This window comes from Pleurodeles waltl, chromosome 4_1, assembly GCF_031143425.1.
Source record: "Pleurodeles waltl isolate 20211129_DDA chromosome 4_1, aPleWal1.hap1.20221129, whole genome shotgun sequence".
NCBI classification, from domain to species: domain Eukaryota; kingdom Metazoa; phylum Chordata; class Amphibia; order Caudata; family Salamandridae; genus Pleurodeles; species Pleurodeles waltl.
Window position 1 is genome coordinate 203,062,636 of NC_090442.1, and position 25,593 is coordinate 203,088,228.

At 44.0% G+C, this 25,593-nt stretch overlaps 1 protein-coding gene across 1 annotated transcript in view; it reads left to right on the top strand.

Moving 5' to 3' along the window:
* LOC138287575 (sodium- and chloride-dependent GABA transporter 2-like) overlaps positions 1 to 25,593 on the top strand; it is a 684,685-nt gene that overhangs the window by 596,748 nt on the left and 62,344 nt on the right. Inside the window, exon 10 of the mRNA XM_069228134.1 lies at positions 9,478 to 9,590. Within this exon, the coding sequence (XP_069084235.1) occupies positions 9,478 to 9,590 (113 nt within the window). The remainder of the gene's footprint in view (positions 1 to 9,477; positions 9,591 to 25,593) is intronic.

Genomic DNA, 25,593 nt, shown 5'->3' on the forward strand with positions numbered 1-25,593 from the left:
TTTGCAGCCAGTAGTTGGGCATGCATGTGCTGGTTGCATGGACATTGGCGAGAAGTGATCCCACATCTAGCCTGTGAGGAAAGCAGTGAAGGGAGGCAGTTTGGGTGTTTCAATCCTTGTTGCCACTGTAGTATGGTTCCTCCTTGACAGCGGTGAGGCGTCCCAGATGAAGACAAGCACTCGGGTTATGAGAAGTAACCACAAGGGCGTCTAAGAACGACCTTGCCTGCTTCTTTCGTGAATCCCATGACACCCATCTAAACCTGCGTGAATGTGATGACATCAGTTGTGCATCACACAATACACTACAGCCCCTAGCCTATTTTCTCAGTGTTCTATTAAGATTAGGCATACTTATTAGGCAGCTTACTAACCACAGCATGAAATAAACAAAGGGATTTGGTGGCAGACAACTTAAGGGAGTGATACCCCCGGAATTGGGAGAATGGTATCTCCTGGGTTACTTATGAGCTATGTTTGGCCTACAACATGGGCTGATAGCCCACCATATATATAGAGCCATTTTAGACTCACAGTACAGTTTTGGGGTTGGGGACCTGGTGGCCGGACTGCATTAGGATTATTTGAGCAAGTAATGGTGTGCCCGGCCCAGCAGGGGGGATCGCATTGGTGGTGTAGGCCTATTTACTGCCTGCTGCCACATGGATGCGGTGCATGGAGGCCAGGTAGGTGAACGGGGCTGTATGTATGGGAGTGAAGCAGCCCCGGTGCGAGGCGATGCACTTGGGTGCCAGGAGGTATGGCACGGCAGCCTTCGCTTCAATTTATGGAAGGGTGGGAGGAATGGTGAAGGGGAACGCACAGTCCGAGATGAGGCCTATGATCAGACACATTAAGTAAGTGTGATTGGTACAGATGGTGCAGCGGTGTGAGGTGGGGAGTAAACAGGGAGATGGGTTCATGAACAGCCCGACAGGAGGCCCGGGTCCAGCAAAGCTTGGGGCTATAGCCCACAGAGGTGCACAAGTGGACTTTAGCCCACATGAGCAAGCAAAGCAGGGGAAAGTAGAGAACTCATTGGGGGAATGGTTAGGCAAACACTTGGCCCCTGTGAGCGGCAGTGACGAAGGGGGCGTGGGAGGGAGGCCCATAGTGGAGTTTATGGGAGAGGGTGCAATGGACGAAGCAGGAAGATTACTGAAGGAAGGGAGAGTTGAGGGAGACAGCCAAGATATATAACAATGGCCCCTAGGGTCCTTGGCCACGTGTGATTGGCTGGATAGGGTACACAAGGAATGAAGTTGAAGTGGTTGCAAAGGGGTAACAAAGAGTGGTGGACACACAAGAATGGCTGTTGCACCAAGGGCGTTCCACCAAGGAAGAAGCATATGATAAGCCGGCTCCACAGAAAAAAGGTTTTGGGCCTATTCTCTGCGTTAGTTGTCAGGATGCTGGAATGGAGTGAGGGAGAGGTGGTGGAGGAGGAGAAGGACAGGGGCAGCGCAGGAGGTATGGGGGGTGGAGGAAGAACCATTACTTATGCCGGACAGGCACCCTCCCCTGAAGGTATATTCACTTGGGGCAAGGGGCGGCATTCAGTCCCTTCACGGGGGAGGGTCACCTAGCGTTGGTGGTACAGGGGAAAGGGGAAGTGTGGGGATAGAGGGAGTGCAGCAGGCCCCACATCACCTGGGCTTGTTGGGGTTACTATGGCTTGGGGGTAGAGGAATGTGGTGCCACTGGTTATGTGTGCCTGAAGCAAATGCAGGGCAAGGCAGCATGCCAGACCACCTATTCTTTTCTGGAAGGATCATCGCGCAGGCAGCAGGATGGACTTTGGAGAGCTTGGTGCAGCTTGGTCACCCTGAGGGGAAGGGAAAGCTGGGGCCAGTGTGGCCAGCTTGACAGCTGCGTGGAACAGCGACAACACTGCCTCATGAAGGTCTGGTGTGGCCTCAGCAGGGCGTCGGCCCGGACAGGTCAATGCAGCCCCCGGAGCAGACAAGTATGGTGTAAGAAGGCTGAATGAGGTAGCACGACTAAGAGGTTGTACCTCGGCCCATTGTCAACCCGTGCAGGTAACAGTGGTGCCGCAACAGGCAAGCGTTCAATAGAGGCACAGGTGGATCGGCAGCAAGGCCAGCTTGCACTAGGGGAGGGAGTGACACAGCTATACTATGACAAATCGCTCTTGGAGGAAGGTGAAGTACTGGAGGATGAGACTCCTCAGAATGAGGAACAATGGCGGTGGAGCAGGGGCGCATGTGGGACAAACAGGGGGAGGGGGCCGATAACATGACAGTTTATAGTATGTTACAGGAGCTGGCCAAGGTGCTGAGAAAACATGGCAAGGAACTCGAGCATGGTGGATCTTTGCAACTGGTTAGGCGTTGGAACAGGAGAAGAGGCCAACCTTGAAACCAAGTGAGGGCTTTGAACATGGTGATGGGGATACAGTGATGGGGTCCACAGGGGTGGACGTGCAGGGGGAACAGTAGCGAAAAGCTGGGCTTCAGGCGCTTCCATTATGTAAAAGACTCAGGGGTGGGTACAGATGACAATACAGTATGCTTCAAGGTAAAGATGAGGCAGTAGTGAAGGACCTACGTAGCACATAATTATCAGCATGGGTGAAGGGTGCCAGTACAATGGAAACAGATGGGAGGGTAGGATGAGGAGTCTAAGGAAGGCAGGGTAAGGAAATGAAGATCAAGAAGCTCTCATTCATGGGATTGACAAAGCCCCTTGGGGCTCATTTAATGTTGACCACAAAGAGAAGATGTGGAAGGGTGAATATATGGAGATGTCTAACTTACTCCACAGGGAGCGGCGAGTCGTTGAAAGAGGTGGAATACAAGAGGTGCAAGAGGCATAAGGTACCGATGACGATTGAGAATTGAACAGTTGCATTTTTGATTTTCGCAAGTGTTTACTTTGAGAAGTATCCCAAGAGGTCTGTGGTGTCACTAAAATATATTGATGTGATCAGTAAAACGCTGATCTAATAAAGGGGCTATGTCTGGGCACAGTACGATGATGAATTTCATGCACGTCTCGCATGCGACTCGGAGGCAAAATGAGGAGAAATTGACAACTCTCTCTGGCAACTGACAATGGGCCCTGCCAAGTTTTGAAAGACCATATTCACGACCAGTGATTTCTGGCTCATATACCGACCCTTTCAGGCCCGTCCCACTTGAGAATGGGGTGGGAGCATCACCATAAAGTCAAGGGGTCCACTGGTATTTCAATATTGGACTTTGTACCAGAGACTACTGAAAATTTAGACATGAATGCTTTAAATGTACAAGGAGGGCACACACTTGTACAGTGTCACAGGGTCAGGGGGGTACACAAGGTCAACAGCCAGGTCAGTGGACACAGCCACAAGGGAACTTTGACGCACAACACAACCTGCAAGCAGCAGGTTTCAGTGGAGGGAGGGGGTCACATGGAATAATGAGCAAGGGTTCATACTCCATTTGACTTAGGTCAGTTGGAATTTTGTCTGGAGCACTATCCTAACAAGGGTGATGCACAGCTGCTGATGGAAGGATTCTGATGGGGTGTAGGTGGGGATATGAGGGCCCGAGGACACGCAGATGGGCTGAGAATCTAAAATCGGCAAAAGCTCATAAACAAGTGGTCAGGCAGAAATTATGAAAGGAGATGCAGGAAGGCAGAATGGTGGGGCCTTTTAATGACTGGCCATTGCCGGACTTGATTGATTCCCCCATTGAGTGGTACCCAAACAAAACAAGGGACAATTTCGGCTCATCCAACATTTGCCTTGGCCGGAAGGGAACTCGGTCAATTATTTCCTTGCAGAGGAGGTCGCTTTAGTTTCTTATTCCTCAGTAGATGTGGCAATGGCTCTAGCTGACGAGACTGGGAGTTGTCCCTGCATGGCAAACAGCAACATAATATCTGCCTTTCGGCTGTTGTCTGTATATCTGGTGGACTTTCAGTTACTGGGCCTAGAGTTTGACGGATACTGATACGTGGACAAGGCATTGCCCATGGGGTGCTCCAATTCTTGTGCATTGTTCGAGCGCTTGAGCTCTTTATTACAGTGGTCGTTTACATGGCACACAGGACACAACACAGTGACGCATTACCTTGATAATTTATTTTTGGTGGGTCAACCCTGTTCTACGGTCTGCCAGCAGTTGATAAGTTTTCATGAGGTCATGTGTGATTTAGGGGTACCTTAGGCCCTTGTCATTTCTGGGTGTTGAATTACATTCAGTCTCAACGAAAACAACTTACCACTGGATAAAAAGGTTACTATACAAATGCTTTTAAACAACATGTTGCCTAAACCCAAGGTGACAGTACAAGATGTGAAATTACTTGGGGGTTATTTGAACTTCAAGTGCAGAGTAGTCAGAGCAGGCAGGACCTTTAGCAGGCAGCTAGGCATGTCTCTGGGGAGCCTTCCACAACTACATCACCTGCTATGTTTAGCGGCTGGTACCAGGGAAGAGTTGCGTATGTGGAACAGGTTTTTGGAGGAATTCAATGAAATTCCATTGGTGTCCCCGTAGGACTATGACAGGGATATGCAGATTTATTCTGATTCAGCTGGTGTTTAGGTCGTAGGTTGTACTGGCAAGGTAGATAGTCTGCTGAAGAGTGGCCTGATATATGGGATCAAGCGGACAGAAGCAGCTCATTCCTCGATGTCTTCCTATTTGTAGTGCATCTGAGGTTTTGGGGGCAAGAATTGACCCGCACGAAGATACTGTTTTGGATTGACAATATGGTGGTAGTCCATATCATTAATAGACATTCGGCAAAGGATGCACAAGTCCTTTAGATCTTGAGGGTGATTGTGATGTGTTGCTAGAAACATGATGTTTTGTTTAGAGCTAGAATTGTTCAGAGGGTAGATGATGACGTTGCAGATGATTTGTCTCATTCACAGTGGGAGAAGTTCCATCAGCTGGCCAAGGAGGTGGACAGGACACCTATGCCAGTGGACATGTGGAGCAGAGGTGACATAGGATGCTTCAGCTGGTGATAGGGTCACTCTCGGAATCCATCAGGTGGATTTATCCACAATCTCGAGAGGAATTCTAACACTGTGGGACACAACAGAGGCCGGCAGGCTAAAGCAGAGAGGAAAATGTGGTGCAGGTCATGCTGCAGATGATTGATTGAGGTTTATCTAGAGTCACTATTATAGGGAAGTTGGCAGGGATAGCATTTATAGGGAAACGTCATTGGGGATATGTGCCATCGCCAGGGGAGCTGGACCACAGGATGCTTGAAATATTGGCCAGAAAACGGGGTGTTATAGGAGCGAGGAGAAAACCTCTGACGAGGCAATTGTTTGGTCAACTAATGGGGATTTTACCACTCATTTGCTTCGGTGATGTGGAAGCTACACTTTTTGCTACACTGACGTCATGGATGTTTTGTGGGACCTTTAGAGTATAAGGATTGCTGGGAAATAAGAGAGGAGGTGGGTTGAGCTGGGAAGGGGTTTTGAGCATGGAGGGGAGGGTGGAGCTGCACTTGCGCACGTCCAAGACTGACCAGCAGTTAAAGGGGAAGAAGGTCATACTACTGAAATTCCCAGTACAGGAATTATGCCGAGTCGGATGTGAAAGGAAGTTGCAAGCAATGATGGGAAGGACATTGACAGGGTTTTCTGACATGTCAGAGGTTTACAGGTGACCCCTTTTCAGCTATTAGACATTTTACTCAAGGCTCTGGAGTGACTAAGGAAAACCCCGGGGAAGTATGGCACACATTCATTCAGAATTGGGGTGGCCACAGAGAAAGCTAGATGAGGTTGGAGCAGGGATATGATCATGAGGTTGGTAGGTGGTCCTCTAACTGTAATAGCAATATGTTTGCTCTGAAGGTGAAAATTGTTGAATGTCAGGAGGTTTTTTATTGGCTTACATTTGTTGTTCTTCCATGTGCCATTGCGGGACCAGAGACTGCCGGACTGTCAATTTGGATTGTAGGACATTTGGTCATGAAATGGGCAGCCAGGCACGCAGTGAGCAGGGGCTAACCTGGGCCTCAACAAAAGTTTGTTTAAGGTCACATGGCATAGGAAAGGCAGGATGAAATGGCAAGAATTGCTGCATTGTTTGAATCATTTGAAAAAGGGGCACAGTTGCCTGGACATTTTGGTTATCCACCTGGGAGAAAATGACTTGGTGTCTGCAAAGGGTTGATGTTACTGAGAGAGATTAAGAGGGATCTCAGGAAGATCAGGTAATGTTTGGTGGGTTGTCATGTCCTATGGACAGAATTTGTGCCAAGGAGGGAGTGGAGGGGGGTGCAGAAGCCCTCAGCAATTGATAAAGCCAGACGAAATTAGGGAGATTTTTTTTTCTGCAGATGAGGAAAGATTGGGCATGGTGGAGCACACAGATTTGCGCTACAATGCTGTGGAATTCTTTTGGGAGGACAGGGTCCATTTGTCTTGCTTTGGAATGGAGCTATATTTGTTGCAATTGAGGGAAGGTCTGGCCCAGATTCCTAACATTCACTAGAAACTGCTTCTTTCCTAGGGGTGGGTGGTCAGAAAAGTTGAGGTATTCCTTTTTCTGAGAGGTGGTTGGCCAATAGGTTGACATGGTTATAGGTTAAGATTATGGCCCTCATTACAACCCTGGCCATGGTTGAAGTGGCGATCGTACCGCCAACAGGCTGGCGGTACAAATCGCCATATCTGGACCACGGCGGTAGCGCCGCGGTCACACCTCTGGGACCGGCGGTTTTCCGCCATGGTTGTCCCGGCGGTTTGAATCCACCAGGGCAGCGCTGCCCTGGGGATTTTGACTCCTCTTTCTGCCTGCCTGTCCATGGTGGTAGAGACCGCCATGGAAAGGCTGGCGGGAAGGGGAGTTGTGGGTCCCTGGGGCCCCCTGCACTGCCCATGCACTTGGCATGGGCAGTGCAGAGGCCCCCAGGCACAGCTCCGTCGCGATTTTCACTGTCTGCCTGGCAGACAGGGAAAAGCGCGACGGGTGCTGCTGCAGCCGCCGAACCGCCACATTGCCGCCTGCTCCATTAGGAGCCAGCTGCAATGTTATGGCCGACATCCCCACTGGGCCGGCCCAGCGGGGATGTCCAAATGCGGGTGGCGGGTTTGCGGCTGCATGGGCGGCCGACTGGCAGTACAACCTTGGCGGTCGGCCTCGTCCGACCGCCAAGGTTGTAATGAGGGCCTATGTTTGTTGCCATAGGTGATATCCGAAGAAATCAGTGATGTCAGGTAAGTTACACCTGGATGAACAAAGAAATTAAAAGTTACGCTGTTGGGAATTTAAATAGCTAACTGTTAATGGAGTTAGTTTAAGTGAGAAAGGAGTTAAAGGTCAACAGTTCAAGACCATGGATGAGTTAGGCATTTCAAGGATAAGTATGTGAAGAGGGGCAGGAATATTCCGTAGGCGATTTGTTGTATAGTGAGCTGTAGTTTTGTAAAGGCAAAGGCCTAGAATGTCACACAAAAAGAGAGTATGTAGTCTATTCTGCCCTTTCTCCCAAAAACCATTTCTGTGACTCCTTAATGGTAATCACACATCACATGTTCACAAGCTTAAAGCAAAAGTGCTGCTGGTTCAAAGATGTTTTTGCTTGTAGTAGTTTAGAAATCTCCATTGTACTGTGATCAGACCCACACTTAATGACTCTGTGCCATTTAAATCGAAACAAATTACAAGATCAAGGATAGAGAATAGGTGTGGAGGAGGGTAGGTGGGCTAAAATCAGTGTATGGGAGAACGCTGTACATCTTGGTCCTTCAGATGTAGTTACTCCGCCTGAGACACATGGGCACGCACAGCGCGTGCACACATGTATGCACATATGTATGTATAATTTACTTTCATCCTAACCTGTGACTCCAAATCTTACAGTTTCAAAGTTTGCGAACAATTACATATTTTTATGTAATACAAAACATGAATTGACAAACGATATTAGTATGATTATAGCAATATCTATGGTTTTTGCAAATAATGAAAATCCTACACACTCCCATATTGGACCAGGTTCTCAAAGACTTCTTTGGGTATTAGCTGTGGTTTACAATTGGAAATTCTGGAGTAAATCATGAGTACCCAAAGAGTTGGTCACAGTCACTCACCGGATTGTCTATGTGAATCTAGCATTGAAACCAAAGAAAAGACATAATTTAAAAAATGGATATTTATTTCATGGAAGTAACCCAGTGCATAACACATAGGTAGTATCAGTCTACATGCTGCATTATCAGTGTGCTCTTTTTGCACCAATAGGCAAGTGCCAGGAAGCACTCTTTGAACAAAACTACCAAAATGTAATATAACCATTAGATTAATTTCCTCTAAATGTAACTCCTTATACCATTAATCATACATTCTGTTATAGTGGTGCCAACAACACCAAAGCACAAAATTGGATCTGTGTGTCACTACTATTTTTACTAATGCATGCCAAGTGCTGTGCTTTTATTTTTTTAACATACCATAATAAGGTTTATTTACTTAATTGTAATAGGACTTTATATAGTTACAGATTACTGTACTAGACCTATTTGGACCTTTATTGCTGTCAGATTTGATTTTCACACAATCTGTATTTTAACAGTGGATCCTACTCCAGGTTTGTCATCAACATATTTGTGTGACCAAGTACAGGCTGTCGGAGGTTAACCATCCAATCGTCCATTTTTCTTTTTGTTGCTGTCTGTCTTTTTTTTGCTGTCTGGCACCACCATAGGTATAGCAAAAATGTAAAAATGTATCCCCATACCATGGGAGAAAACTACCATGGTGTAGGTTTGTTAGTTTTATATTTTTTTTAAAAAACTCCCGCTTTAGGAGATTATTTTTGAGAAAAGTAAAGCTATGTAAAAGTTTGACAGACAGCTGTCCTATTTGACAGAATTGCCTGTTAGGTTTTTGCAAAACTGAAAGGAACAGCTGTAATGGCAGTTCCTGCCAATGTTGAGAGATGTCACAGGGCAAGCAGACATCTCTAGAATTGGGGAATGACATGTCCCTGAGGGTTACAGAGTTATTCACTCTGTCTCTCTGACAGATATTAGTCCATACTCCAAACTCTAAATCAGGCTCTTTGGGCCAGATTCACAAAGGTAAAATTAAGACGTTTGGTCTAAACTTAGACCAAAAGTCTCAGGTTACAACTTTGGGAATTCATAAAGGGCTAGAAAATGATCTTCACGTCCGCACTCAGGCGTGCCCTTAAAGCTTGAGGATGACATACTCTGACACAAACGTGAAGGATATCTCATCTGCCCTATTATAAGTGCCATAGGATATAATGCACTTGTAGTATGGTGGACCGGACATCCGTCCTGTTTGTGACGGAGCATTCCACCCGCCAAACTCTAAACCAGGCTGCATGAGTGATTTGCATTTGCAACATGGACATGGTGTCATTTGTGCATTACTTATGGTCGTTTTAACAATGAGAGAATCATCATTTTGTACAGGCTATTTGCCACAGTGCCCTCCTCCTGGTTAATCCTTTTTTCCATTGCAGGTCCTGGCCTGGCATTCATTGCTTATCCACGAGCTGTCTCTATGATGCCTTTCGCACCACTTTGGGCCTGTTTCTTTTTTCTGATGATTATTCTCCTAGGATTGGACAGCCAGGTGAGTTCTTTCTACCAATGAAATAAATAGTGAAGATTTTATCTCCACGTCCAGACACATGACATCAGCTCTAGACACAACATTTATCCTAACAATTATGAGCTGCAATTAGGATGATAGAATTCCTGCAGCACCTCCAGCCTCACATCACGGTTTTTGATTTTTCAATGTGGTAATAAAATCATGATTTCAGTACTCCCACTCTAAAAGTGATTCCATCACCACTGCAAACAAGAATACCTAAACAAAATACTCATGTGCCCGTAACAAAGATAAGATGGTTTGCTGTGTCTCTAAGGACAAGCTCTCTTTGAATTGTTGGCAGTCTGACCAAAAATAGGGCCTGTGGAGAGGTTTGACAGGCAGAACCTAGGGCACGTTTCGGTTTAGTGTGCTTATTGTCATGACCCACAGAGGTGAATGCTGCAGTAACAAACACAACTATTGCATACTTTAACATTTTGAGATTGAACCTGATGGAGAACTGGGAGTCTAGGGACTCTATAAAGGTTCTCCTACATCGAGCTTTAGCTGTTTGGCGTGAGCCTGTGTCATTGTCACACACATGACACAACTCAAAACAATTAGGTTTTATGCTTGTGGACCACTTAAAAAGTAGTACATAGTCCACATATGTACATGGGGATTCATTTGTTGTTTTTTAAATTATATTCTTAAGAAGGACCCGTCCTACTTTCTCTTTAGGCCCTTAAACTGAGCCGACTCCTCTGCCATCATCCATCTTCGATCAATAGTGTAAAAATAATTAAATATGTCTGCATTCGGGTCATGCATATTGATGAATATACACACATGATTCACAATCATGTGCACATATGTTAACCATCTTGGAATGGTAACCATGATGGCTGCCATGGACACATCATAATCCATGCACGACCTTGCGTGTGCATGTAACACATCCATTGTTGTGTTACATGCATACGCACGGTCGTGCATGGATTATGATGTACTGGCAGCCATTATGACTTTTTTTTAATTCTCACTGTTCAATGTCAATGAAAAGAAGCATTGTCAAATCTGATATTTCAACCGTCAGCTGCAGCACCCCCAAAATAATGATGCTGGAGTTCAGGTGGTGAATGAGCAACAAAGATGTGTTTAAATTATGTTTTTTATTCTGTCACATTTGCTGTGCGTTCAAAGGCAGGTAAATTGCTGATTTTTTTGTATCCTGGAGATTGGTGTTTACTTTTCTTTCTCTGATTCCAAAGTAAGGGGTTTTTGTAAAGTGAATTTTTGTGATAGTCTTGCTGAGGTACAGGAAGTGTAAAAGGAAACACTTAGGATCCTTTCTTTCCAACACACAACAAAATATAAATATTTAAATGTTTCAAAATATGTCAGCAGTTAGGAAAGCACAAATTAAGCACATTTTTAGTTATAAAGTGTGGTGGAAACAAAGATTTTAATAGAATCAAAGCAATTCAAGACCCTTGGTGATGTAAAAATGATAAACAAATGATGAAACCCATTTTCTACACACTGGTTTGTGGGTGATATCGTTTTATCACTAAAACTGTACATGTGCAAACGTAGAGACCATTTCAATGGAAAATGTACTGTCTATGAATGTTAGTGCACTACCCCACCATGCTTTAGAAATATATTTTCAAAAGTGTTCTCCAAAATGCACCATGACCTGCATATTATACACTTACCACTTTTCTGCAGAAAGGGCGCTGCTCATTTGCTACACTTTTTCTTTGTATACCACTTACATTTTTCACAATTGACATATATCTATTAGTTTTTGGCAGAGAAGGTTGAGTTGCGTATGATGCAGGCAATTTTTCAAAGCCTTATGTTTAGGATACTTAAGTTGCATCTTTGCCCCACTACTACAGCCTTGGAACTATCTGAAGATTAATTGGGCTTGTGGTGGGGACCTCAGCCACCAGATTCAGGCATCGTTTGTTCAAATCAAATTCATGCCATCCAGCCAATAGCCATACCCCAGAAACATTCTCCTCAAAAAAGGCCTTCTGTGTTGATTTTGCAGGAATGGAGTGACAGGAGATGAGGCAGAATGGCCACCGTCTATTTTCAGTCAGACAGATTGCTGCTAGTTCTGCTCTTGGGATGTGCACTGGGGGAGAGGACTCCTAAGCAGACCACTTTGGTGGGCTGGGGGATGTGTGGCAGGAGAAACAGAGTAGCAGTGGTAGCTAAGGAAACATGGCTTCGTTGGTAACATTACACTCTACCTGTTTTCCTCAGATTACCAGTCTACCAGGGAACAAGGTGAGGGCCGAGTATGTGATGCCACCAATGTGTGAAAATGAATTCTGCTTCTGTGGCTGGGCACCCTGAGTAATGTGAGCAAAGAACCAGGATGTCAGATGTCCCAGCGAAGTGATGGGGATGCTATGGGAAACATACGTTTTGGCAGTAGATTAAAAAAGCAGAGCATGAAAAGCCAGCAAAGCCTCTGAAAACTAGTAAATAGACATTTTGGTTCTACAAGCTACATCTTCATAACAAAGGAGAAAAATAATCATTGGAAAGTAAAAGTACACTGACCATAGTTTGACAAAGTGATGCTTTCCCTTATGATAGACCCTTTGCATCTACACTTAAACGTGTTCTCCAGGATGCACCTGTTTATTTAACATGAAGGGAACCAGAGGAAAAAAGCAGCAAGGGCCAAAATTACTGCTGGACCTTTCAGTGGGGTCATCCTCAAACGTTTTGCCTTTTGACTTTTTGCTGAATTCATTTTTGTTGGCTTTAGTACCAGTGTTAAAGTACATGTGTTCTTTGCTTAAAACATGGTAACATTGGTTTATCCACAATTGGCATTTTTGATTTACTTATAAGTCCCTAGTAAAGTGCATTACGTGTGCCCAGGATCTGTACATTCAATGCTACTAGTGGGCCTGCAGCACTCATTGTGCCACCGACTTAAGTAGTCCTTTAAACACGACTCAGGCCTGCCATTGCAGAGCCTGTGTTTACAATTTTGAACTGCTATGCCAGCCTGTCAAGTTTTCCCTCTTGCTAGGCTCAAACTTTCCTTTTTAATACATATAAGTCATCCCTAAAGTAGGCCCTGATAGGCCCAAGGGCAATGTGCTGTGTATTTAAATAGCTGTACATGTACATCTAAGTTTTACATGTCCAGGTGGTGAAAACCCTCAAATTCATTGTTCTCTACTGCAAGGATTATGTCTCCCATAGAATAAATTTGGGATTGCCTTATTAGCTGTTTTAAGTGTAATTTCTCAATTGGGATGGGACCCCAGGTTTAGTGTTTCTGAAATCATAATTTAAAATCACAACTTACGGTGAAGTCAGATTTTAAACTGTAACTCTGAAAATGCCACTTTAAGAAGATTTGTTTTACTTGAAATCATCTAGTGACTTCTGCCTGTCTCTGAATACACGTCTCAGTGGGTGACAGCTGAGCACCTGTGCAATCCCTCCAGACAGCCACACAAAAAGGGAACATAGGTGTGACTGAGTGGTCATTTGCATGTTGATGGCCCTTCCTGGGCAGGAAGGGAAGGAGGAGTTGACACTTACACCTGAAGGCTGGGTTCTGAGCCCTCACAAAGGGCTGCATAACCCCCTGTAGTGTAGCTGGTGCCAGGGCAGGAAGGCGAGGTACATTGTGCACTTCAAAGGCATCTTTTTGAAGTCTCCACCACTATAAGAACTGGAATTCTGACCCCATCAAATCAGTACACTTCTGAACTTGAGGACATTCTGTCAGCAAGAAAGATTGCTGTGCTGCTAAAGGGACTGTCACTCTGCTGGAACCCTGGTGGACTTTGCTGGACTCCTGCTTTGCTGTGCCTGCCCTGCTGCCTGCTGCCCTCCCTGCCTGGGAGTGAGAGAGACTGGACCTGCATCTTTTAATCCCCAGAACCAAAGTGACTCCAAGGGTGTGCTGGCTTGTCTCCTGTTCTGAAGTCTCAGGAAAATGAAAGACTTCACTCACCTCTCCTACAGCTTCTGGCCTTAGCCAAATGTGAGTCCTGCCCTGCCATGTGGTGGCAAACTAGTCCTGGGTCATTGGAAATGGGTTCTGCAACTGTTCTCTACAGAAATTCATGCATCGACGTAACTGCGCTCATTGGAACCACAGCATCTCTCCTCAATGCTGAAGTATTGCTGCTGAGGACAAAGACATTACAGAACCAAGTGCGCAGCTCGGAACTGGCGCATTGCACTCCACCCTGAAGCATTGTCTTTGCATCGTCGGTTGTGCAAGTCGACGTTGATGCATTGCCTTCATTGCAAAGGATTTGACACCGCACTTCGAGGATATCACATCAGCGTATGTGTGGCTCAATGACGATGCATCCCCGACTACATGGATCGGAACCAACGCATCGTCTCCACATTGATCCCCCGCCCCTCACATTGGATCTTCAACATCAACAAACCCTCTATACAAGGTACTTTTTCACTAGGAAAAGGTTGGTCCCTGTAGGCAGCCCGCGCTCCATTGCAGTTGGTGTGAACTTTGCATTTACCTCAGTCTAGTGCGACCAGATGGCTCTGGTTTGCGCCTAAAGATTTTAAGCAGTACATTTCTTTAAAAATTCATATTTCAAATTCTTCTTATTGGATTTTTGTCATTACGATCCTCTTTTAGTCATAAAAATATAATCAGATTTTCTAACTTGGTGTGGAGTCTTTTGGTGGTGTTTTCACTGTGTTGCTGTTTTATGTGTTGCACAAATACTTTACGTGTTGCCTCTTAAATTAATCCTGACTGCTCCATGCCAAGCTACCAGAGGGTGAGCACAGGTTAACTTTTACTGTTTATCTTACCTACCCTGACTAGGATTATGGTTCCTGCTTGGACAGGGAGCATAACTCTGTCAACCGGAAATCTGAGGCCATATTTACAAGCGGCTTGCGCTGCATCACTTTTTGTGATGCACCTATGGCGCAGGCTGAAGGCCCATATAAACAAGGCCATGCAAAGCCACTTTGTCTGGCTTTTCATGGCCTTGTAGATATGGAGTAAGGCAGCACAGCACAAGCCAGGTTTGTTTATTTACATTGCTGTGTGCTTGCTGTTCTCGTTGAAAACTTGCCAACATGGACACAATAATGTTTCACATTTCCAGGGCCCTTCCGCTAGCGCACTGTTCTGCATGCAGTCACAACAGTTTTCTGTTATATATGTACCTACCATTTTCTGCCATCCCCAGTTCACATTACCATAGAGGGGGCAGAATCAATATTCATGTACTAGGATGGGGTCCAGATGCGAAGGCAACATGAAGTTTCAGAGGACTGGGCTCTGATTTGTTGAGGGTATTATTTTTTTTGCTCGCACCATTATGATGTTGCAGAAACTGATGATTTCCAGAACAAAAGTGTATATAATTGCAGATTTGGGAGGTGAACTAGAAGACTTTTCAATACTCATAGGGATGCTGCCTGTTTTCTTAATGCTTTTGCCGCTCAAATGGGAATTCAAATTTTTCTGATTTTGCATTGTATTCTGTGTGTTATCTGTATTGACTTATTTACTAAGAGCCTTCATGGCATTGATTTCATGAACTTGAATTTACAATTTCTGTATCACACCTTTTGAATTTCTGTATGAAATCTTTACATGTTTTATTTCCGCTCTAGAATTCAAGTATTGAGTCTGTTAATACTTAATTGAGATTATTTTGACATGCTGTAAGTGCGGACTTTTCCATCATGAAAATTGAGTTTTAACACTGCCTCCGTTTTCATCCACCCTTGTATGATGAAGTAATCTTTGAGTTAAGATTTTGGGATGCCTATTTCAAGGATTCCCTTCACACACAGTACTCAGTAAATGGGTCGCATTATGCATGCCCTTCTTCTACAATGTGTACAGGAGTGTCTGGATGTGACAGCAGTGCTCCCTACTATAGGGAGCATCCTGAGGCAGTGACAAATTGAGTCGGACTTTACGAAGTATGATCAAATCTCAAAGGCAAACACCTGTGTTTTGCAACAGTGCTGATGTGATGATTGAGTAGGAATCATAGGCAATTATGGAGTGGGAGGAGGACAAATTCCTTGAAAGTAGTTCTAAGTGATTTTGCATTTCATCACAGTAGGAACCATAACTTTCATGCTGTGAATTGTGGTTAATCTGAAACAGCTGTTTCTTTGAAGTAGACCCTATGCTGTGATAGCATTCACTACAGCAGAAACTGTGGAATTTCATGGAGTGGGGCCAAACTCCAGGTGAAGTAGCTGTTTGTTGCCATTTCATTTTGTGAATTAAGCACAGACTTTGAAACTAAGCTTAGACAAGTTGAGACTTCATATCAATTGAGGAGCATTATGTGGCAAGCAATAAACAATAATGTTTTACCATGTTCAGATGTGCCCACTCTAGGCAGATGGTAATGTTGATTGACAATGATGCCAGTTTGCTTCATCTCACTCCTGCTCTCATTGACACTCAATCTCATTTTCTGTCCCTGCATCATTCACATACTGATTGCAAGCGTAAATATGTGATGCCATCTTTTAATGACAGGCTAGTACTTATCACTGGTATCTGTCACTCCGTATAGCGCAGAACTATCCTCTGCTTGAAAAGCTCCTCTTTCAAGCATTTAGATATGGACTTAGTGGAACTGGTAAACTTTAAAGAAATGTGGAAAGTTGACAGCCATCGGACTTTGCAACTTTGCACAGCCTTACAAGAGAGTTACTGAAATGATAACACAAGGAGAAACGTAAAGCATCACTATTTCATTTTTTGCATTTTTAGATGCCTGAATGAGGGGCTCCTAAAGCAGAGGATGGATCGGTGCTGTACTTAGTGCCAGATGCAAGCGATGAGGTCCAGACTGTCAATAGAAGATGGCAACATATATATAAGATTGCAATCTGCCTGCAAACGATACAGGGGCAGAAAATAAGAGTGTCCATGAGAGTAGGAGTGAAATGCAGCAGACTTGCAACATTGTCAATCAAAACTCATTACCACTTGCCTGAAATGTGTACATAGGATCATGGCGAAACATTATTGTTTTTTGCAAGTGCTAGCCTTGACCAGTAAACACAATGCTCCTTGATTGATAAGCCGTCTGAATGTGTCTCAGCTAGCTTTGAAAGCTTGTAGGTATTTCACAAATAGAACCTGCAACTTTATGTGGAACTTGGCCCCACTCCATGAAAGCCCACAGTTGCCTTCTGTGATGAATGCTACCATTGCATAGGACCTACTTAAAAAACACAACGGCTGTTTCTGCTCAAGAGTAACCCACTGCACGAATGCCATGGTTCCTGTTGTAATGAAATGTTATCATCACTTAGAACTACTTTCAAGGTAATCTGTCCTCCCTGGACCTTACTCTCATTCCATAATTGCCCATGATTCTTGTTGTGAGGAAGTGAAATGCTACAGCCGCATGATCACTACTCCAAAACACAAGAGTTTGCCCTTGAGATTTGATCATATTCCTTATAATTCCTCTCAATTTCCCACCGCCTTAGGGTCATCAACATAGCAGGAAACACTACTGTCACATGAAGACACTCCCATACACAGTGTAGAAAAAGGGCAAATGTAATGTGACCCATTCACATGGTATCATGACCCTTCTGATTATAATGTGATAATGGCATTGGGAGGTATTTGCAAAGCAGTGCAGAAAATGTGCATGGTTGTAACTATTCAGTTAATTATGGATCATTTTGCTGTTTCTGAGTTGTGGGTGGTTTTCATTTTGCAGAAATGGAGTGACAGGAGATGAAGCAGAATGCCCATTGTCTATTTTCAGTCAGACAGATTGCTGCTAGTCCCGCTCTTGGGGTGTAAGTGGGGGGAGGGGACTCCTAAGCAGACTACTTTGGTGGGCTGGAGGATGTGTGACAGGAGAAACAGGGAGTAGCAGTTATAGCTAAGGAGACATGGCTTTGCTGGTAACATTACACTCTACCTGTTTGCCTCAGATTCCCTACATGTTAACCAATCAGTTTCTTCCTGCAAAAATATATTTATGGGTTCACGTAAAAACGTTGTCATATGGGAAGCATCACTGTTGGAAATGACCACATGTTGCCTGGTATTTCCCAGATTGTCTCTTTTATAGCTGAACCTATTTTTGTGATAAAGTACTTATGCTTTCCCTTTTAAATATGATAAAATTATCGTATACCTAATTGCAACATATAATGTAACTGTAAAGCCCTAGTGTATGGTACATCATGTACCCAGAACATGCAAATTAAATGCTACTAGTGGACTGCAGCACTTATTGTGCCATCTACTAAAGTAGCACTGTAAAACATGTTTACAGGTCTGCCATTGCAATCTGGTTAGGCAGTTCCAAACTGCTGTTTTGACCTGGCAAAATAAAACGTTTCAAAGCCTAAACCATCTTTGTAATTATATATGTCACCCCAAGGCAGGCCTTAAATGCAAATAGGGCAGGATGTATGGTATGTAAAACATAAGGCATTTATAGTTAAAGAATTACATGTCCTAGCAGTGGAAAACCTTCAAAGTCATTTTTCTTTGTAGTAAGGATGGCTGTCCCATAAGGAAACACTTGGCTACATTACAACAACTTACAAAGCTTACTTTCCATTTGAAAGCAGCTAGAAAAATGATTCAAAGACCCATTCTAATAGTAATTTAAAAATTAAAATCTAACTTACTCTGAAAGTCGTTTTTTGTATTACTATTTTGAGAATGTCACTTTTAGAAAATTGTAATTTTCCAGCTTGAGACAAATATTCCTTTTGGTTAATGTCCGGGGTCACCTGGCAGATGAACGACTCCCTTGTGGTGAGATGTGGATTGCTCCCAGACAGTGTAGAGGGGTGTTTTTCATCCTTGTGAAGAATGGCCTGTGGAGTTGTGTCCAGCTCTACCTGAGGTTCAAAGAGGTCCTACACTCTCACTGGCAGATATAGCTTACACCTAGGCCTGTCTCCTTGTGTCTTCCTAGTCAGCTTGGTTCTAACCCAGTGGGAGGGAGGAGCTGCCTCAGAACTGGTTTGGAGTGACGACAAGGGAGGGTTTGCCACCAAGAGGAGGACCAACAGAAAGGACCGCCAAACACTAATACTTCAGGTTTAACAGAGTTTAGCCAACAGGAATTGGCTTGCATCCAACTGGCCACCTCAGCAAGACAGCCTTTAAAGTGATCTTGTAGGTGGCTAAGATTCCCCTCTATCCAAATTATAATCTGAGTGTTATCCGCTAACCATAAAACTGGTAGCCAAAATAGGTGAACAAGTCAGCTAATGCAAAAACATAAATGTTAAAGAGTGTGCGGCTGACAGCAAAACCCTAAAAGACCCCACAGTTTAGATCTTTAAAATTAGAGCGGAACAAATCCATCTGAACAGCTTACTTTTTATCTCTCAAAAAGGACTTGAACCACTGGAGGATTTTGTCTCACACATCACCAGTTTTATCATTCATACTCATATTTCACTACATAAAATCAGCAAAAACCACCAACCTGCAAGGAAACATTTTGTAGGAAATACTATAATACAGTCCCTAGAATGTATATGCGCTCAATATTAACTCTTTTTTAAATTCATTTCACATGGTTTTCCATCAATATATTACCACATTTGTTTCTTATATGGTTATTTCAGCAGTTCATAAGGAAATAATACAAATTAGAAAAACTGCAATACATTTCTGTACATCACAACAAGCTAATTGTTGATATGTCCTTGCTTGGGGTTCTTCATTTTTAATTATTCAACTTTGATGCTACAGCTATAGAAGTAGTGCTGACACGTGTTCCGGTGCCAGGTGGCCAACCAGCCATGCATCTTCCTCAGGGCACAATTCAAATACTATAAGGAAACAGGATCTTTCATACTCATGGTCCGTCTACAAAATGAAAAACATAATTATTCAAATGCCTATAGCATCATCATAGTGCTTACACCTCCAAATCACCACCGGGACCACAGTGTCAAGGAAAAACCATTGTGATAAGAGAAAGCCAATAGACCCAAAAGAACACCCGTGCACCAGATATATATACCACGTGAAGATAAAAATTGAAAAATTCTGTGTCATAAGTTTCACCATCTCCTCAATTGTGTACTACAGATAAAAGGTAAAAAAGTACAATCAAAAACTACAAATGATGGCAAAGTTTTACTAGCTGAAACAATACCTATATCTTATTGCATGCAGTATTCCCCATAAAAAATTAAGGCAGCTGGAAATATCTTGCTAGGGGATATTTGTCATAATTCCTCTTAAAAGTGTCAGTTGAGTCAAAGATGCCCCTTAATCATGCTAAATGGGAACAATTCAAAGGACATATACCATGAGTACTCCCAGGCCGCAAAAAACACTATGGGCCAGATGTATGAAAGCATTTTGGATTCGCAAACGGTGCGAATGCCCGTTTGCGAATGCAAAATGCATTTCAGAATGTATGAAATACATTCTGAACTCAATTTTAAGGAATCGCTAAAGTAGCGATTCCTTAAAATTGCGACCCTGTTTAGAGAGTCACAAATTGCGACTCTCTAAATTAGAAATCACAAATAAGGATTCCTTATTTGCGATTTCTTAGCACATGTATGGAGCCATTCCTAAATGCGATTTTGGCATTTAGGAATCGCTAATTACCACCAAGTTGAACTTGGTGGTAACCATGTGCAAAATTTTAAAATGCATTTAAAATGCATTTTTAAATTGTACATGTAAAGCACACATGCCCTTTTGGCATGTGTGCACCTTACATGTTCCCAAAAATACTTTTGGGGTGCAGCAGAGGGGGCCTTAGCCCCCCAGGGGTTTGCATTTCCAAAATTGCGATTTCTGGTTCAGAAATCGAAATTTTGGAAATGCAAAAATTTCGCAGATATGGGCCATAGCTGCGAAATGGGCCAGTATTGCAATTTGCGATTCGGTAATAGCATTTGTGATTTTTAAGAAATCGCTATTACCGATTCGCAAATGTGATACATTGCACTTTGCGAGTCGGAAATAGCGATTTCTTTAAAATCGCTATTTCAAAATCGCAAAGGACCGTGATGATACATCTGGCCCTTTATCACACTCAGAGGAAGTAGTAAATACTACTGTTTACAAATGTACAAAACCACAAAATGCATACCTGACGAACACCGCCACCGGAAGTCTGAATATTTCTCCAACAATTCTCCAAAAGTCATCATGCTCCAGGTCTGTGTGTAAATTTCAAAGCCCTAGATATGTCTTAGTCTTTCGTAGTGGTCACCCTGGTAAAATACCCACAGTTAGGGACCCCAGCTTATGCTAAGCAATCCACACAGACATCCTATAGTAAAAAGCTTCTCATAATCTCCTACCAATATAGTTGTTCATCGTCTGCCTCCTGTACCCATTTCCATGTGGGACACCGGCAGTCGTCCATGCATGCACTACATTGGTATAGCCTATAATTTAAACAACGTTATTGTGCCCCTCCAGGCCAATCTGAAACTCCGGCCATTACAAATGACGTGTTCTTCCCTCCTCTTACTGCTAGAGGCTAAGGCCAAGGGGCACAAGGAAAAAACGCAGCGCCCATGTTTGAACTAGAACGGACATACTTTTAGTATACGATGAATACAGACCCTGCGCTCCTGTTGGTGTCCATAATAATCGAAATGCAGCAGCCATATTTAAAATAGAACAAATCTACTTTTTGTGGATGGAAAATAAAGGCTTAATGCTCCTGTTGGTGCCAATATTAGTAGAATAACACCATAGACTTCAGACTTGCTGACTCTCTTGTAGGGAAAAATTTACTTTATTTACGTATACAAAAAGTAGATTTCTTCTAGTTTAAATATGTCCACTGCATTTCTATTAATCTTATATGGTGCTTAGAATATACAAGGAAGTTAACGATTGTCAGGATACCTTGAGTCGGGTCACCAACAAAGCATACAGGCAGCGCCTGCGTCGGGAAAGGGATAAAGCTGGCAGGCTCCTGCCTTGGATTCTGAGGAGGGAGGTGGAGTCCTCTCCTGTACTGCACATTTGGAATGTGGAGGGTGAGGCATTTACAAAGCGTACTGATATTTTGAGGGTCTTGGTAGAGCACCTGCGGAAGGTCTCGAGGGCTGGTCTGGAATCCCCAGGAGAGAGCATAGGGGGATTTCTGAAGCTGATGTATCTTCTGCGGCTGGGTGTGGAGAGTAGGGAGAACCTGGAAGCGGTGATTACTGTTGAGGAGATAAGCGAAGCAATAGCTGCGATGTCGAAGTCTCCTGGTAGTGACGGGTTTCCTATTGAGTAGCATCAGACGTTCTCTTTGTCCCTGCGGGAGAGGCTTCTGGAAGTGTTTGAGGAAGCCCGCAAGTGTGGCAGGTTGCCAGACTCTATGCAACAGGGCATAGTGTGCTTAATGCTTAAGCCGGGTGGAGACCCCAGTGATCCTTCATCATATCACCCGCTCACCATGATAAATATCGATGTTAAGATACTTTGCAAGATCCTGGCCTCTCGACTATGTGGGGTGATTCAGGGTCTGGTACATGAGGATCAGTGTGGGTTTATCCCTGGTCGCAGCACATCTTACAATCTGCGTCGTCTTGTGCATGTTCTGCATGAGACGGAGGGTGAGAAAACTGAATTGGCGCTCGTGTCTTTGGACCTTGAGAAGGCCTTCGATACGGTTGAGTGGGGGTATCTGCTGGAGGTGTTGCGTGGTATGGGGTTTGGTCCTGGTTTCTGTGCCTGGGTGCAACTGTTATACACTGCTCCTACTGTGCAGGTTCGGGTGCGGGGGGAACTATCTGAGTCCTGGGAGATTAGTAGGGGTACGAGGCAGGGTTGTCCACTCTTGCCTTTCCTCTTTGCACTCGCTGTGGAGCCGCTGGTGATATGGCTTCGGGAGGGCATGGCTCCATGGGGGATCCGGGTGGGGCAGGTCACTCATGTGGTTTCTCTATATGCAGATGATGCGCTGGTTTATCTCCGGGAACCCAGTGTCTCGGTTCCGATGTGGTCACAGAGGATGGAGGTGTTTGGGGTTGTTTCTGGCCTAAGGGTCAATCAGAAAAAAAACTCTCCTGTTCCCCTTGGGATCCCTCTGCGGTGTCCCCCAGGCTGACTTATCTGAGTCTGGCCTCCGGTGGGAGATCAAGAGTTTCCGATACTTGGGCATTTGGGTCACACACACTGTGGCTGCACACAATAAACATAATGATGAGAGGGTGGTTGCTGGCCTAGACCGTTCGGTCTTTTTTTTGGAATAGATTACCTCTTTCTGTCATGGGTAGAGCTGCAGTGGCAAAGATGGTCTTCCTGCCACAGTGCCTGTACTTGGTCCAGAATTCCATGTATCCATTGACTGCTCAGTTCTTTCGTAGGCTGGACAGTCTTTTAATTTCTTTTGTGTGGGCTGGATGACGTAGCAGGGTGGCTCTATCAGTCCTGCAGATGGATCTTGAGGGGGGAAGAATAGCTATACCTAATCTGAGACATTATTATTATGCAGATCACCTGCAATTCACTGCTAAATGGATGACAGATACCGATAATTGGGAGAAGAAACTGTTTACTGGAGTGTTGGACAGGCAGACATTGGTTTATCTTTTGATGCGGGGGTAGGTCTGCCATTGTTGCTCCCTATTTGGCGAGGTCCACTACAGGGATCTGGGAGCAGGTAGTTAAACGTGTGCTCCGATGAGCTCCTTTCGACCGGGAACTAAGATTATGGGATCTGGCGCCTTTTCAGGAAATGGAACAGTTAATGTCTGTGGAAGCCTGAAGACTGGGTGGTTGCGAGTTAGCTGGGCATCTTTACCCTAATGGGGAGTTCATTTCTTTCACTGAGGCCAGGGACTTGTTCAGTGTGGGATCTGGTCAATTCCTGCAATACGCTAAACTTGAAAGTGTGGCACGTGAGATCTGGAGTGTTTTCCCAGTGGCTCCTGGGGCCTCTGCGGTGCTAAATGGTCTGCTTAACTGGGGCGAGGGGTTACACTGGTTCAGTCGCTTTTATAAAGCTCTTCAGGAGGATCAGTCGTCTGTGATGGGTCTGAGTCACAGGGCATAGGAGAGGGACCTGGGGGGGACTTATATCGGATACTGATTGGGATCTAGCCCTATCCATAGTTCGTAAGGTGTCATGTTGTAACAGATTTAAGCTACTGCACTTTAACTTTGTTCACAGAACGTACCTCACGCCCAGTCATCTAAATAAGATTGACCTTGGGACGCAGAGCGGGGTCTCCCAGGTGTGGTGTGCTGGGTGCTTCCTTCCTGCATTTGGCTTGGACTTGCAGATTGGTAAACAATTTTTGGCACAAAGTAGTGGTGAAAGTAGAGGAGGTGACAGGCTTGGGGATAGATGTAACACCAATGGCCTGCCTACTGGGAGTGGTGCAAAAACCGCGGGTTCAGAGTATTCCATATAAATTACCTCAGCTGGCATTGGTGCTGGACAGGCGCAGGGTAGCGATTGGATGGATGAGCACTCGGAATCCATTGCTCCCCAATTGGATACAGGACTTAATGGAGTGGGGTGTGGCTGAGGAGCAACATATGCGCTTCGCACGTAGGGATGAAAAGGCACTCACTGATTTGCCCGCTTGCGGAACCTTACTGGACCGGTTCTCCGGTGTGGAGGATGCAATCTCTGCAGATAGTACGGTGGATGAGGTGGGGGAAATCACACACTGAGCCTTTCGATCAGGTGACAACCAACTATGGTATTGACATTTACCCATTTTTCATAAGTTACATATCATGTTTGGTTTCATGTGGATTTTTCGTGGTTTGGGGGGGTGGATGGGCCACAATTATATAGTGGACGCGAACGGCCCCTGGTTGGTATTTGCTCAACAATATTTTTGGTATTGCAATACAATATGAATATTCTATCTTGCATGGCCTGCACTGCACTGTATGTTCACAGTTTATAAAACTCAATAAAAACAGTTATAAAAAATATTATATGGTGATTTGGAGTTGTAGGCACTATGATGAGGCTATACGCATTTGAATAATTATGTTTTTGTTTTTGTAGACGTGCCATGAGTATGAGAAATCCTTGTTCCTTATAGTATTTGATTTGTGCCCTGAGGAAGGTGCTTAGCTGGTTGGCCACCTTGCACTGAAATGCACATCAGCACTACTATAGTTTAGCATCAAAGTTGGATAATTAAAAATGAAGAACCACATGCAAGGGCTTGTTGTTGTGATGTACAGAAATGTATTGCAGTTTTTCTGATTTTGATTATTTCCTTATGAACTGTTGAAATAACAATATAAAAAATTAATACAGCAATATATTGATGGAGAATCTTGTCAAATTGCTATTTAGCGCATATACATTTGTGGGACTGTATTGTAGTATTCTTTACAAAATCTTTCCTTGCTGGTTGGTGGTTTTTGCTGATTTTTTGTAGTGAGATATGAGTATGAATGGTATGGCTGTTGATGTGTGTGATACTTTTTTATGTGGGGCTAGGAGCTGAGCGTCTCCTTTTCTGCTAATTTTAGAAAATTTCCAAATGAATGCATAGTTTTTATAATTTTTATGGCTTTAAATATAATCAGGATATAAATGTGTGTATATATGTGTATGTGTGTGTGTATATATATATATATATATATATATATATATATATATATGTATATATATATATATATATATATATACACAATAAATCAAACTTCAAGGAATGTACTAGTAATTGTCCTAATGGGTCGGTCAGACTACGTCAGACTACATTTATTAAACTTTTGAGATTCTTGGGGTAGAACCGAATTTCTGGAGGTGGGGTTTTCTGCTTTCTTATTTTGCTTGCCCCTGTCCCACTCCAGTATTGTTGCATATGTAGGGAACCCTTTCTGTGATGTACTAATATAGCTAAGTATCTCCAAAAGAATAGTGTGCAAGACCATGTCAAAAGCTGCCAATAGATCAAGTAGGATGAGAGTAGCAGAGGTCCAATCATCAAAAGTCATGTGAATATCATCTGCAGAAACTGTGAGTGCTGTTTCATTAATAGCGGAGGCTTGAAGCCCGATTAAAATTTATTAAGAACATTGTTTTCC